Source organism: Hippichthys cyanospilos, chromosome 6 (assembly GCF_059441005.1).
Source record: "Hippichthys cyanospilos isolate Australia breed blue-spotted pipefish chromosome 6, RoL_Hcya_1.0, whole genome shotgun sequence".
NCBI lineage: Eukaryota > Metazoa > Chordata > Actinopteri > Syngnathiformes > Syngnathidae > Hippichthys > Hippichthys cyanospilos.
The window spans coordinates 15,685,275-15,701,854 of record NC_142374.1 but is presented as its reverse complement, the minus strand read 5'-3'; the positions used below and the strand labels follow the sequence as shown (position 1 = coordinate 15,701,854).

Here is a 16,580-nt window from a genome sequence, read left to right as displayed (position 1 = left end):
TTGGAACATGAGGCATCACATTGCTAAATTTTGTTATGCAAAATATTGCATGCTTTTAGTTTTATATGAATGCACATTGTCATTATTGATGCAATTTTCCAGCAGGTGTGCCAGATATTTAACACGTGATAAAACCGCTAGTTTGCCTGGTGTTGAGCAGTCGAGAGCTCATCATGTATCATTTATAACTTTTGAAGTAATTATCCTCTTTTTTTTTCTTTTTTTTATGTCCATCATGAAGCTTTTGCCAGAAGCTCACGGTTTTCCTCATTCCACACCAGAGCACTGCAGAGGAAATAATCAGTCTTATCAGTGGACCCCTATGTCTTTGTGCTCACATCCTCAAGCAACTACGTTCTTGTGCAACAGCGCTGGGGAATCCCACTGAGATCAGTGCCATGAAAAAGAGTTATCATGCAGCTAGTGGCTGCGGCAACAGCCCAGGGGATGTAGAGCGTACCGATGCAGCTGTGCAAGGTCATGGAGAAAAGTCCTCGCCGGAGGTGAAAGAACGTCGCGTTCCCATTACGCAGAGAGAACTCGGTCTCATGAATATATATGTTAGGTGCCATACTGCCTTAATATAATAAATGTTTTGGTTACAGTGAGCTGCTTCCATTGATGGACCTCCATTATGGTTATTAACCTTTGCACATTCTTGCTATTCAACGCTGCCTTTCAATCTCGTTTAACTATCTTGCCATATCACACTTAGCGGACTTTTGTAGCAACACTGACCTTGAAAATTACATCCGCTATGTTATTAGATTTTTAAGCTGGTCTCACTGGTATTAACGTAATATATGTATGGAGTTCATTTTTGTGGACCTCTTTTGTCTTGACTTATCGAGCGAAGTGATTTGATGGAAGCGCTGACGCTTTCAGTGCACCTCCTCCATGAAGGATGGAATCATCATCATCATTATTACAGTAGCTCATAAATGGATGGAGGGCATGTGTCCAGCCTCCAACCTCACCTTCACTTCCTTTCATTTTTATGATGAAAGTTCGGTTTCATTATTTTTCTCTTTTGTGCGAGCTATATTTTGAACAGCTGTATCTCAGCATGAGCCTTGTATGTTCTCGGATTTGAATGCAAAAATGCGCCAAGGATGCACCAATTTTTTGTCCACCAAAGAGTATTGTCTGAAATTGGTAAAAATATAAATTGTTAACTTTTGTCTGAAAAAAAATTAAAACTGAAAAAGTTTCCCCGAAAAAGGATGTTGTGATCACGCAAAAAACTTATCACTTGGTAGGCAACTACTGTATTGCATTTTAGCATGTCGAAAATTATATTTTCACAGCTATGTTAGCAGAGTGGCGAGCTTGAGTCCTTGTGACTCCATTTTATTGACATTGCATCACAAAGCTACCAAAATCAACTCGCCAGCATTGAAAAAAATCATATTAAATATCTGATGAAAGACTCTTAAGAAACCATTAATCAGTTATGCACTGTATGATATAAGTATGATTTAAGTTTTCAGCTACTGCTACCTGCTAAGTTCATGGTGCATTTGCTGCATTGAAATGCAGTTGGACTTTTCTAATTCAAATAGAAAGCAAAGTTCATCGCTGCATTACACATTAATACCCGCAAATGTCTAAACATCGTGGGCGAGCCATCAATCTATAAAATCTAACATGCATCAAGAAGAAGGATAGGGGTGAAATTACTTTAATATTTTAGTTAATTACAATAAATAGTCTTATTTTTGCAATGCCAAATTCAAATAACTAGGCTTCTGTCCATGCATGTTTTTGAAAATGTAGGAGGAAAGCGTAGTAGTCAGAGAAAACCCATATGGGCATGGGGAGAACATGAAAACACACAGAAAGCGAACCGCGACCTAAGAACTGTTCATCTGGAGGCGAACCAGGACCTAGGAACTGTGAGGCGGATGTGCTCTTCCACCCTGCCGCCCTTTTATTGATCGACGTATTCATGTATTTTATTGTCACCTGAGTGATTGGGTGTTGGTGGCAGTAAAGTGCCTACCTCACACCACAGATGTTTTGCATCTCCATGTCAAAAACCTATTTTTTGTGCTCCACCATGTCTGTCAGTGCATAACCAATGTTATGCATTTAAACATGATGTGCTTCTTAAATTGAAATGATTGAGCACGTCCGCCTCACAGTTCAAAGCTCCCAGTTCAAATCCACCTGGCTCCGGACTTCCTGTGTGGAGTTTGCATGTTCTCCCCAAGCCCGCGTGGGTTCTCTCCGGGCACTCAGGCTTCCTCCCACTCTCCAAAAACATACACGGCAGGTGAATTGGGCATACTAAATTGTCCTTAGGTGTGATTGGGTGCATGAATGTTTGTTGGTCTCTGTGTGCCCTGCGATAGGCTGGCAACCAGTTCAGGGTGTCCCCCGCCTACTGCACGAAGCCAGCTGAGATAGGCGCCAGCAAGCCTGTGACCCCTGTGGGCATAAACGGCTCTAGAAAATGGATGGATGGATGATTGAAGTTGTTTCCATCAGATCCGCCATACTGCGAGCTAACCTCCACTACAATAACAAAAATAGATAGTTGTGAATGTGACTGTGAACATTTGTTCATATGTACTTTTGCTGGGATAGACCCCAGCTTACCCTGAATCAACAGTAAATGAAGAAAAAAAAAGCTAAAGAAGAGGTGTGGAAAGATGGATATGCACAGCTAAACTTTACTGCAAAAGCTGCAGTAATAATATCTCCTCATCAAAAATGGATCTTTTGCAGCTTGGACCCCCACCAAGGTCAAATAATCTTAAATTAGATCTAGCAAAATGTACGCCTTCATAGCCTCTGCCTTTCTGCATTATGCATACATTGGCGCAATAATATACCGGCGTTATTCACTGAGAAAAAAAGAAAAATGTTGAACTCTATCACTTCTCTATGTAGAACTTTGTCATTTAGTTTTGACATTTCACACATATTTCACAACATTGCCTGCCATAAATTACAATCAAACTGTATTGCAAACAACTGCTTTAGTGCAAAAACATTGCAGTTTTTAATGCTGATGTTACAATTACCCAGATGAGCATGTAAATGTGTTTAATTTTATGTATATTGTCAGTATGTTTTTTATGTGGTGCAAATGCCCTGTTTTTTCTAATTAAGTCTTCATTCATTCGGTCATCACATATTTCAGCCGCAGTGGCCATTAGACATACAGCCTACGCGTAAATAATGTAACATGCCATATGTCATGCTGCAATTCTCAGATCAGCCTGCAATTCTCTTTTTATGACCCTTTAATTTTCTGTGCTTTCTTCACACTAGCAGAAAGTCACAATTCTTGTTCATGTTTACTTCTTGGGTTGTTGTAGCTCTGAAACTATATCATTAAAAAAACATTTCAAATTTTCTGTCAGCCCTGTCTGAGTTGTAATGCAGTTAAACACCATTTCAACCTGAAACTAAAACTGACATTATTTTTAAAGGAAGAGTGAGTGTTGTTTCAAAAAGGAAAGAATCAAATGTCAGCTTTTATCCAAGGCAACGAAGCACTTCAGAGTCATCAAGCCACAAATGGCTCTGCTAAGTCTTCATACTGATGCTTGAGCACTCTAGTTTTTGATTTAGCAAAGATTTACAGTCCACATTTGTTCACTGAGATGGATGAGCACTCTTTAACATAATCGCCAGCAAAATTGTTTGAGCGCTCTCAAAAAGCTTAGCCTTTTTTTTCCCAAAATAAAATACTTGACCCTTTTGCTACAGTATAAGAAGCCACATCCCACACGCTAAAAATGACTACATATCATAAACCCCTTGTTCCATTTCGGTGTGTGTGTGTGTATATATATACGTATATATATATGTGTGTATATATATATATATATATATATATATATATATATATATATATATATATATATATATATATATATATATATATATATATATATATATATATATATATATATATATATATATATATATATATATATGTATGTATGTATGTATGTATGTATGTATGTATGTGTGTGTGTGTGTACTATTTTAAATCACCTCTCCACTTCTTCAGGCATGCACACCAGCATCAGCGAAATCCTGAAGGAGAAAAGCCTGAAGCCATCGCGCCGCAGTCTGCCCTGCCTGGCCCAGAGTCAGACCCATCCCATCAACCTCAACCACTTCCTGTCTGTACCTCTGAGCCCGGAGCCCAAAGCCCAAGTGGAGGTTCTGAGTCAGAGCATCAGCACCTCCTGCAGCATCCTACCACCACAGACAGGTCAGTATCATCGCAGACAGGAGCTGCATCACTAGTCTGCATCACTGTGTGTGCGCCTCAAGGGGTGTCATATTCACACTAAAAAAATATGTTTACAGGATTATAACAAGATTATATCGCAAGCTATTTAGCAGAATTTCCACCATCTATAATAATGTTCACTAATCGCATTCCACTCACGTTTTTCCCAGCTACTTCATCCGCCTCTGATGGCCTTATCGCTATCCAAACACTTCAACCTTGAAAATGGGCCCTTGTTATAAGCATCTGTGAAATGCAATTTTACAATTGTTGACTTCTGCTACCCCGCAATTAACTGCTACTCAGCCGCATCAGGTCCGTGACAAATATAATTAAAAATGAGCTATTTTTATGTCTAAAACATTGTTGTGCCATCATAGTCATCATTCCCTCCATGTGCATACTATGCAATTGGCAGGACTGCAAAGGACAGGAGAAAAAAAAAAGAAGAGACAATGTTCCAAATGTAATGTGAGTTTGAGATAGATGAAGTAGTTTGGCATAATGTTGCTCCAATTATAGTGCACCGCTGTATGAAAATGTACCTTGCTGAAGGTGTCTTTCATTGATCGCAGTGTGCTTTGAGCCAGCACAGTGTTGTGATAGTAAAGTTAAAAAAAAAAAAAAAAAAACTTATAAGAAGTGTGCTGTGTGCTAGACTCATGAACATAAAATACCTGCACTGCGCATTGTACTGTATTTTACTAATTTAGTATTTTAGTATCAGTTGAAATCTTTTTATTCAAATATCTTGACTTACAATGGTGCTGCTGAAAATAGCATACAACAAGGCCTCATAAACATACATCCAGTAAACAAGTAACAGAACTAAAAGAGTGGCCAAAGTGCAGTATAAGCCATGGCATGAGGCCAAGACCAAGATCTTTCCTCATTTTTCAACGTAAAACCAGCTTGATGTTTTTCTGTATTGCACATTCATTTGGTTATTATTTCCAATGTTGCAAAATGAGTGCACCGTGTCAAATACTTCAAAATAGTATGCAGCATAACACGGATACCAGTATTTACAGTATGTCTCTGCTGATGAAGCATATTTGTAGCCCGTTTTTGGGAGTGCACCCCTAAAATGAATTCCAGCACCTGAAGATGAGATTTGAATTTTGTATGTCCTTTGTTTAAAAGACTAGAGAACTGAGTGCAGAATTTTGCTGAAACCTAATATTTTTAAAAACAAAATGACAGCAACGCCACCTCGCCTCAAAAGTGGTTTATCCCACCTAATCCCTCCCACTTTTCCCCACACAACGTTCACAAATGAATAGAGTTCCTTCCAATTTTGACAGCACAACAAATGTTAGAATAAATAAGTAGCTTGTTAGCATATATTGTAAATACTGTTCTTATGTTGAAAATGTCTTACTTTCCACCACTCAATAACTTATTCTGTTATTACAATTCTTCATTTTGCTGAATTAAATTTTAGCCCACTTTACATGTTAGGAGTTAGTTGACATTTTTCCTTGCTTAACAAGGTTTTACCAACATTGTCTGCCCTTTGAATGGGAATGAGAAAAGCTATCTGTTAAATACTAAACTCAAGGTGCTACTGACAAAGTAACTGACTGAGTACCAGACCAAAAAATTGTAATACTTCATTCTCTTAAATGTAAAAATGAAATAAAGTCAAAATTTACAGCATGGTCAGGTTTATGTATCTTGTCTGGCTGGGAACTGTGTGCAAGTGGAGGTAAGGCTTTTCAAGGTATAACAATTTCAACCACCAAGAAATGGTTTACTTGTACAATTTAGTGCACTTTGTGTGTGCCTGTGTCCAAAAGAGGATGTCAAGGATGACTGCACGGAGGAGTCAGAGGCAACTGCATGTGAAACAAGAATTGACAGGTCCCTTCTTCCCCGAAAACCCAGCACACGGGCAAAGCTTGAGGCCCGCACAGATTCCCTCAAGGTAACTATCACTAATCCACATTCACGGTGATAAACTTTTACAAGCGTTACATCACTGTCGCATTACTTTTAGCATTCCAAGCTCGTGTTTATTGTCTCCCCCCCATCATTGCTCCTGCAGGGTAGAAATCCGTCAGATGCATCAGGGCTCTTCTTCCGCGATGGTAAAAAGCGCATTGACTACATCCTGGTTTATAAGAAGTCGAGTCCGCTCGTGGAGAAGAGGTGCACTTTTGAGAAGAACCTACGCGCTCAGGGCTTAATGCTGGAAAAGGAGGTGACAACTCTTGTACACACACTTTATGGATATATATATATATATATATATATATATATATATATATATATATATATATATATATATATATATATATATATATATATATATATATATATATATATATATATATATATATATATATATATATATATATATATACACACACACAAATACAGATATCCCACTTGTATTCCGTGTATGTGTAAATATTTATATTTACCACAAATATTTTTGCAATAAATCCAATGTGTTTTCTGTCATTCTAAAAGCCTTCCTTGACAAACAATGACATCATGTTCGTCAAAGTCCACACTCCCTGGGATACTCTTTGCAAATATGCAGAGCAGATGAACATCCGGATGCCCTTCAGGTAACACAGCAAGGGATTTAATTGCAATGCATACTTTTTTTCACTTGCTGGAAGATTCTTTAATGTGTCTCTTTTTTCCTGCGGAAGGAAAAAATCCCACTTTACAGACTGGAAAAGCAAAACCTTGGGCAGGTAAGCCTTTTTTGGATTGTTTGTCTAACTGAATGCTGGATGGTTAAATTGCAATAAAAACAAAAGCAGGCCTTGAGGGTACCTTTTCGCCATTAGGATGTTGTCATAAAAACACAAAGTAGAGAAGTAGAACTTCTTAAGAATCGGTGGTGAAATGCATTGTTCGCATTGTTATTTTGTCTCAACGATCATTGTGAATTAACCTATTCAACCATGTCAAAAATTGCAAGAATGAACATGTCAAGGACCATTTTCAGAGAACAAAGCTGTCACTCAATGCTGCAACAATGACAAGGATTTTCCATTAAAGTATGTATAATCTTTCAGTCAATACTAATGAGTGGTGCAGGCTTATTTGCATACTATTTTTAGAAGAATGCAGCCTCGCTTTGAAGTGATGTTCAAGTGATGTCCAAGCTCCGTACGGCACTCCAAATTTCCATGTCTTATCTCTGCAAGCAGACAGAAGGATTGCAGTGACAAATCAGCAATCATCAACAAAGCAGCTTTTGTTTTGTTTCATCGGGCAAAACATACCAGTCTGAAAACTTACTTGAAAGATGGCAAAGATTTTGTGAAATTTGAAGCACTAGCCCATGTTGCTGTAAAATAGTTCCATTTGTTTTTACCCTTTCGTACGGTTTCCCAAATCGCCTCAAATGCTTATGACTTTCATGATTACCGATGAGCATTCGCTTTGGCTCACATTGTTTTCCACAGGTGTTGTACTTAAATGAAAACTCAGACGTAAATATGCTTTCTGTGTTTACTAATGGCCTGTCACTTGCTGTAAACCTGAACAAATGGACCAAGTGCAGGCGATGGCAGCTTGCCACATCCGTATCAATACTTATACCTGAGCACCTGCATTCTTCGTAGCGGACATAAATTCTATGTTCACAAAGAGTCCCCATTTTTTTTCATCTAATCAATACCAGGGTGGCAGCATCGTTAAGTCATTTTATTGCGCCTCAAGTTGAACGTGAGGCGGATCACAAGATCGCGTTACCAGTCAGGACCCAAAATGAAATCAATTTGAGTTATGGACGTATGAATTTGATAGCGGCAAGAGGATGGCCAAATGTATAGATAAAGTCTGCCATAAGCAGTGTCATGAAAACAAATGGCTGTGTTAAATATTGTCTTCATATCTTCTTTTTGTCGATAGCTATAGTAGACATATACTTGCTTTCCTGCTTATGCCTCTTGTTTGTGTGAAAAAAATAGTTGTTTTAAAGGGATAATGTATAAAATTTAGACCATTTCTCATTACGGAAAGCAGGAGTTGCTGCACTTACAGTTGTACGTCGTTATAGCAGACATGGCAGCTTCCAGAGGAGTGCCACCCCCCATGTAATATCATTTAATGGTAACTAGACCTACGATTATATTTAAAACATACTTTTGGTCGTTAAGAACACACCTATGTGCACGTTTTTGAAATTTATAATGATTTAATTCATTCCTTTTTAATGAAAAACGGTCTAGTTTTTACACATTGTCCCTTTAAGGCAGATGTTCTCAAATGGGGCTACAAGTACACCTGGAGGTACTTTAAAGCACTTCAGGGTTATCTGATACTTTGACGGGGTGTTTGCATATATCAGCCAATTTAATTCAATGTCTTTTAATGCCATGCCAATATATTTCTTTTGAAATTAAGAGAAGATAAATTGTAAATGAAGCAACGTGCAGTATTGGTGTATTGGTGAATTGTTATAGTGATGTCCATGCTATACCTTTATTTCCTTCAAATCTTCTCCGAATGCACCTTGTCATTTGTGACACAATTTTCCGGGAGAAGTGGCTGAAATAAAAGCGATGATGTTATGCAATTTATTTTCTTAAAGTGCCGAAAAAAAACGCCTAAAGATACCACTGCACTTTTTATTCTAGAGTTTAATGAATCAGACACGAATGGCAAAGCACTGGATTTATGTGTGTGTGTGTGGGTGTGTGTTTGCGTGTGTGTGTGTTTTCCATCCAGAATTGCTTTGTGCTAGTTAGAGAAAAGGCAAAAGCAAAAAATAAATAAATCAATCAATTAATTTATTAGGGGGTACATGGTTGAGCATAGACTGATAACCACCGTTTTAAGGAATGTAAATTCTGCAACACTGATGCTAGTTTCAATAGCCTGTTCATGGCATTTAGCATTGTGTTAGCATTAGGATAGAAGATTTTTTTTTAATGTAGTTCTCTTTGTTTCATGTGCACATTGCTTAATAAGATATTAAAACGTGTTTGTGGGTCGTATTAACGCACCGGTGTCAAGACATGTGTTTTGAGGTGATGTTTACTAGAGAAGAACTCAAATTATCCTGCTGTTATTGACAAATAAAAAATATATATATTCCTCAATTCAGTACTTCATTTATTTATTTTTTTGCAGCAGCAGTTTTTGCAGTGTATCTGCACTGTTGATTGAGACGTCAGAGCATGTCTGTGCTGAAGTAAAAGTTAATGATCCACTTTATAATGTCATAGTAGACAATCTTCATGTTAATCTGTGCCGTTAATCCCACCCTGCTGTGCTCCATCTGTGCAGCCGCTTTCATCTGAGATGTCGTCAGATCAAGAGCTGGCTTCCCAGAAATCCCATGAAGCTGGACAAAGAAGCGCTGCCTGACCTGGAGGAGACCGACTGTTACACTGCCCCCTTCAGTCGAGCACGCATGCATCAGTAAGAAAGCGAGTCACTTCTGTGACCAACATGCAACATAAGAACTTCTGCTTGCCTCAGCTGGTAGTAACGGATTAATGTTTCGTCAACCAGTCCAAGTTTTTAATAAAGATTTATATTGCATCAAAATAAAGTGTAAATTTGCTAACGTTCTTATAACCCCTCTTGAGGAATATCATCAACAAGTGAATCATCTCAATGTTCAATGAGTCACCGTCATTGGGGCTTTTCTAGGGTCAACGGTTGAGGGGTAGTGATTTTACGTAACTTCATTTTCACATTTATGAAAGCGAAGCATAATACTTTTTGGTTGTTGGTAATTGATCAGTTAGCTTGTCACTAGCACCTTGTTTAAGATTTACCAGTTAGCTTCTCCTATTCCTATTCAAACAGAGGACAATGTCAGCTAAAACCAACCTCACAACATGAACAGTTCAACAACAGTAGTAACTATAACAGAGTGTTGAGGTTGAAAGTAGGACATATTCCACATAAGTGAGGTTTAAGATAGGTATGTACCTCATTTTTGTGAGCTAACAAGCTATATTTTCAGTTGGTAATAATTGCTGTATATAATCGTAAAGAACCATAATCATCTGGGAAAATTACCAGTAATCGGGGAAAAGAGGGAGGTATTGGTAGAACAAATAGTTTTTGCGGTGGAGAAGCATTGCTGTTATTTTGTTTTTAAAATATTCTTCCAGCAAAATATTGTCTGTTTATATACTTATTTCTCTAGCAAATATACAGATGGAAAACATTATTTTTAATTTAGTGTGTTCTGGATTCAATTCAGGTTTGCTTGAGCTTTACTTTTTAGTACTATCACTTTACATTTTAGTACCTAAAGTAATCAAATACTTTAATACTTACAGTAGTTGCATAAAGCAATGAATTGCTTTAGTACTTAATGACCTAAAGTAATTCATTACTTTGGTACTTAGTTGAGTTCTAGTCTTTTGTCGAACGTCCTTTAGTCAAACACTAGAAAAAAAAATATATATGAATAAGTACCTGGGATTGATTGTCTGGACATTAAAAAATGTAAAAAAAAAAACAATAAAAAAATATGTGTGTTTGTGATTCAATGAGCTAAGCATATGGACTAATACTAAAGCAGTCATTACTGCTTTTTTTTAAAAAGAAAATTAGCCATTTTTATGACACATCTGGGTTACCCTGGGAATTTTGAGACCCATGACAATTGGCCTGTGTTTGCTTAATACAAAATCCACCCATGCATACAATATCAGAGTTTTTTTTCTAATTGTTGTATATAAACAAAGAGGGTGAACGAACTCAACATTTTCAGCGTGAAATTAGTTGCTGATGGACTCAACTTGGCTAATTTCTTCTCAAATGAGCAATATCTAATAGATTGTGTCTTTCATTCCTACCCAGCTTCACAATCAACAACAGGGAGACTTTTTTCTCCAATTCGACCAGAAGCAGAATTGTCCACCATGTCCTGCAGCGCACCAAGTATGAGGATGGAAAATTAAAAATGGGTATGTTGCCAGCATCAATTTTATTATTCAACAGCTTAGAATCAGCGCCAAGCATGCATCTCAGTAATAAGCGCATAAGGGGCATAAATGTTTTCGGTTTTTTATTATACCTGTGAAAGTGACCAAAACCACAAGACAGCTGCAAAGTTCTGTTAACGCTTAATGAAACCCTGATTCTGGTAAATTGGGATTGTAATTTTTGTACAGTCTTATTTATGACATCATTAAAAACAAAAGTGCGAGTGTTCCCTCCTCCGACATTTAGAGAAGATATTTTCTTATAAGCATGCTGATGTCCACTGCTCTTAAGACAGTATTGTCAGTTTTATGAGCCCAGTCCAGAACAATCGACATCAAGCTCCTCCTTGCAGTTTTTCAGGGTTACTCAGCACTTATTGGATGTATACTCACTGGGCACGTTAACTATTTAATTAACAATTCAGTTCAATATTGTGAACGTACACGTGTTTTGAAAACACTTTTTAATTGTCCAATATTGGTATTGTCTTATCACAAGCTCCTCTACTGATGAGAATGCCTTTATGACAGCCGCAGGCTTTGCTAATCAAAACCTCGCCTATGAGGAGACTCCACGGATGCCACATGACTATTTTAGTAAAGAATTGGAATTTGGAAAGTATTTTTTACCTTTTCACCAAGATAAGTTCCTGCATGTCCGTTTAATCTCCTTTAAAAGGTAATAAACATTCAAGAGGTATAAATGTAAAGTACAGTTAAGAAGACAAACATTCTTAATCTGAGCTTTATCTCCAAAGTCCAATAAGTACACAGACAGAATTCTGGGCGTTTTTCTTACACAGAGTACCGACCTGCGGACATGTCGAGAGAAAAAGGCCCTTCTAGACAATCCAGCCCAAGATTATATAGTTACAGTTTATCACTAACAATTTCCCCCTTGGGGGTGGAATACAAAAAGAAACTTCATATGCCGCAGTCTTGCTTGTTTCCACTATTCAAGGTGACTCCGTCAGGACAGTATGCTTGGAGATACATCCTGCAACATCCCTCCAATGAAACATTCAGCCCTCTTGAGTTCGCTTGCTTTCTATCAAGGGAGGGACACTCACTGCATAAATGTGATTCACACAGTACTGTGCCCTGAAATGCCGTATTCGCTTCTGGATTTTACAACGTGCATAAAAGATGGCATAGGTTAAAAAAAAAACAGTGGCATGCGCGTCGTTTTTAAATGTTAGCAGCTACTTAAGATGTATATGTTTTAATGCCTTTCATGTGTTTAAGAAGTGCATATGCTGAGAAATTGTTATACGGGAGTAGTTTGGCTTAAGTAGCGTAGGCTCAATTGACTGATTCAAACTGTAATCTGCAGGTATCAACCGGTTATTGGGCAACAACACGTACGAAGCTGCCTTTCCCCCTCACGAGGTAAGAAGTTAAGAATTTTGTGCTTTGTTACAAACTCCTGCTTACGGGTTCTGTTTATCTCATAAGGGTGGATACAAGAGCAGACATCCCATTAAGACGCATGGTGCCCAGAATCACAGGCACCTGCTTTATGAGCGCTGGGCTCGCTGGGGAATCTGGTACAAGTACCAGCCTCTGGACCTCATCAGGTACTCCGTTTTTGGTTGAGATGACTTCCCTCACATGAGCTTGCGTGTCCTAATTATGAGCCACAGCCTGGCTTGAAATACGATGAAGAAGTGAGAGACAAAGACTAACCTAGTTTTCCTGTGCAGGCTTCCTTTAATCATTTGTGTGAACATATTCATTTATCAAGCACTGCAGGTTTTCAAAGCGCCGCAGTTAACTCCTGCAAAGTGGGATGGGAAATGAGGAACATTCGGCAAAAACAGAACAGTGCATCTTTATTGTACTCTTCTTTTTTTTTTTAGTCAACCGAAACAATATAACGGTCATAATTATAATGATTATTTCGCAGATTAGAGTAGGTTACTCCAAAAAAAAAGCAATACTATTGTACCTGATTTCTATAGCAGTGGTTGTCAGCATTTTTTCAATATGCCCTGTGTAATTTTTTTCTTTTTTCAACCAAGTACTCAAGCGCAAAGCAGACTGCTATGCCATCCTTGTCAGATTTATTAAATTTTGGAACTACATTTGTAGTGTTCTCTAGGACTATTTCATTCATCAACTCCAGAAGTTTGATACTCTGGCTCATCTGCCATGAAATGGCATCACTAATGACAATTAGCAGCCATATAAAACTTAACAAAAAAAAAAGCAATACTATTGTACCTGATTTCTATAGCAGTGGTTGTCAGCATTTTTTCAATATGCCCTGTGTAATTTTTTTCTTTTTTCAACCAAGTACTCAAGCGCAAAGCAGACTGCTATGCCATCCTTGTCAGATTTATTAAATTTTGGAACTACATTTGTAGTGTTCTCTAGGACTATTTCATTCATCAACTCCAGAAGTTTGATACTCTGGCTCATCTGCCATGAAATGGCATCACTAATGACAATTAGCAGCCATATAAAACTTAACAAAAAAGAAAGGCAAGCAACCTTTTACTTCAGTTTACTAATCCGTTCCCTCAGTTTAGTAAACTGAGGGAACAAATTACTAAATTGCTGTTATGGATTAGTAAACTGAGGGTACGGATTAGTGCAAATATTTTTTTTTTTTATACCCTGGCACCAGAGGGGCTCCGTACAGCTTCCAGAGGCATTAAGAGAATATATTTTTGCAGGTCAAACAAGTGTGTATGTATGTGTGTGGAGGCAGAAAAATGCAAGAAGAAATCACCAATTTTTGCAGGGTGGAGGAGGCAGGAAGGATCTGCTTTTTTTTTTTTTTTTTTGGTCAAGCACTTTGGTGCATTTTTTTTCCTTTTTTTTAAGACTAACCTGCATAAACGCTGTAAAAATTGACAATTTTTGAAGGTGTATTTATATTGCTTTTTTTCTTTTGTTATTAATAAAAATAATACAGTTTTAGGTATACAGTACTTGTTAAACTTTTATAGATCGTAATCTTATTTATATTCAGGCGGGCACGAAAGGTTTTCTCTTTCATCTTTGCAAAATATAATTGAGAAGCACTGTTATAGGCAATCAATGTAACAGGAAGCTAATTAGCATTATTTGTTCTCATCAAAGTATTATATTGCAGAGCACAGCAATGACATCTGCATCACAGCATCACGCTCAATAAACATATTTGATGAGGCACAGTAGTAATAATAAGTGCTGTCCCGTCTCATATGTCGCCGTCAGGCGCTACTTTGGAGAGAAAATTGGTCTTTACTTTGCGTGGTTGGGCTGGTACACTGGAATGTTGATCCCCGCCGCTCTGGTTGGCGTCTTTGTCTTCCTCTATGGACTCTTCACCATGGACTCCAGCCAAGTCAGGTCAGATGACACCAGCTGAGGTTATGAGTTTGAGCATGTGTACATTATGGTTCCTAACTAATCTCATTTCTTGTCTTTTCAGCAAAGAAATTTGTGAAGCAACCACAATCACTATGTGTCCAATGTGTGAGGAAACCTGTAAGCCGTGGAGGCTGAGTGATAGTTGCGTCTATGCAAAGGTGGGATATTTTTCAAAAATAAATTCAAAATTATATCGACTAAACTATAACTTGTTTGTGTTGCAACATGAAGTTTGCAGTGAGTCTGCAAAATATTCCCATTGCTCTTCCATTTTGTTTTATTACGGTCTTAGTGTGTAAGGGGATTACAATATTTTTTTGCTCTCAAAACCCTGTAATAAGGGGTCTGCATATCCAGTCATCCATTTTACGCTGCCTTTTGTCCCAGTTATATAAACACCCATTATTATTATTAAAGATTAAATTGGAAAAAAAAACCCATCCTGAACTAGTATTAGAATAAAAGTGCCGCCCCCATCTCATAGATCTTTGTCATCATGTCAAAGTGACTCAAACTAAGTCTGACATTCACGGTGGCCTGATGGCCCAGTGAGTATCTTTATATTGTATTTCAGATGTCTTTGTAATCGTAAGCAATACTATCACTAGAGGCACAACAATTCATTGATTAGTCGTCACAAATCGATCACCAAATTAATTGCCATTTTGTACCGTCATCATCCCAAAAAAAGAAGAAAGTGGTCGAAGGAAAATGTGCAAAACGTATCACGAAATAGGGGTTGGGTAGGCCACGTCGGTATCCAAGAGTTCACTTTGTCCATCGTGCCATTGTCTATCGTGGGTCACATTTAATTGCTTTTTGCTAATGTTTTGAAATTGCAATGCCCTACAAGAACTGACCCTCTTACTTACCTAAATTGAGACAAGAGAAAGGCAAAATAAATCAATATGATGCAGTGCGGTTCCACACTACTCCAAACAATTGCGATACTGTAGTTAGATCTTTGGCAGGGCATCGCTCACCTAATTAAAGAACCTAATTAAAGCTTATACATCACTTTACCTTATTATCAATGTTGATAGTAAAACTGTGCTGCAGCATTTTGGTTGTTTCTTTATGTAGCTATTGTGTTAGATCGCATTAAATAGCACAGGATGACGTTATGTCCAGTGAGTATAAAAGTGAATATTGCTTGACAAGCCCGCGTGTTTGATTGAAATCTCTGTTGTGTTTCAAGGTGACCCATCTGTTTGACAATGGTGGCACTGTTTTCTTTGCTATCTTCATGGCTATTTGGGGTAAGTCCATGCTGTTTTTTACTTTCGGAAAATACTCATTGTAACATTCTGGAATACATGCATTCACTGTATGTCTACAGTCTACTGTGTAAATACAATACAGTATACTATTCTGGTATATTGCAGCTTTCCCAGTTATATCTTCTTTGTGTTGTGCGCTGTGAATGTTACTGCTGCTTCTGGCCCTCATCCATCTTCCTGCCAATGTGAAAAATAATAACCTGTGCCCAGCGGGAACACTTGGCACATAATGTTCTATGTTTGGGCTAAATGAAGGTAGCGGAGAGCTGGAGAGCCCAGAGAGGTTCCGCCTTGCTGACTGTGGTCTGTAGCTCTGAATTCAGCATGAAGGCTTTTGGCAGAGTAGACCAAACTAGGCAGTGCTGCGCCACTGAGTGCACTTGAGGTCTGATGTATGGGTGTATGCCTGTGTGTGTGTGTCAAACATTTGTCTTGCCCAGGGGAACCAATGTAGTGTGCATTTGTGTCTCCTAAAAAAAGTGGGTCAAATTATATTAAACTTCAACATCTTTAACAGACGTCAAAGTTGTTGCCTTGGGGCTTTTGAAGACAAAATAGTAACGACCTTAGGTACTCCTGCGCAATCTAATAAATTTCATTATCAGAATGTATCAAAACATGGACAAAAACATTACAGTGCTCCTTTTTGATTGATACAAAAAGTTGGATGGATGGATGGATGGAATTAATGGACTTAGGTAGGTAGGTCGGTAGGATATTAAGTAGACTGACATTATATTAAGCAAACCTTGTCAAGTCATGTCTAGT

At 37.9% G+C, this 16,580-nt stretch overlaps 1 protein-coding gene across 2 annotated transcripts in view; it reads left to right on the top strand.

The window, feature by feature from the left end:
• ano3 (anoctamin 3) overlaps positions 1-16,580 on the top strand; it is a 44,559-nt gene that overhangs the window by 14,048 nt on the left and 13,931 nt on the right. For both annotated transcript variants that reach the window (XM_088417136.1, XM_088417138.1), the window contains exons 2-13: positions 4,028-4,234; positions 6,055-6,182; positions 6,303-6,458; positions 6,731-6,831; positions 6,919-6,963; positions 9,512-9,646; positions 11,048-11,154; positions 12,506-12,561; positions 12,628-12,749; positions 14,377-14,511; positions 14,594-14,690; positions 15,731-15,791. In XM_088417136.1, the coding sequence (XP_088273262.1) occupies positions 4,028-4,234; positions 6,055-6,182; positions 6,303-6,458; positions 6,731-6,831; positions 6,919-6,963; positions 9,512-9,646; positions 11,048-11,154; positions 12,506-12,561; positions 12,628-12,749; positions 14,377-14,511; positions 14,594-14,690; positions 15,731-15,791 (1,350 nt within the window). The remainder of the gene's footprint in view (positions 1-4,027; positions 4,235-6,054; positions 6,183-6,302; positions 6,459-6,730; positions 6,832-6,918; positions 6,964-9,511; positions 9,647-11,047; positions 11,155-12,505; positions 12,562-12,627; positions 12,750-14,376; positions 14,512-14,593; positions 14,691-15,730; positions 15,792-16,580) is intronic.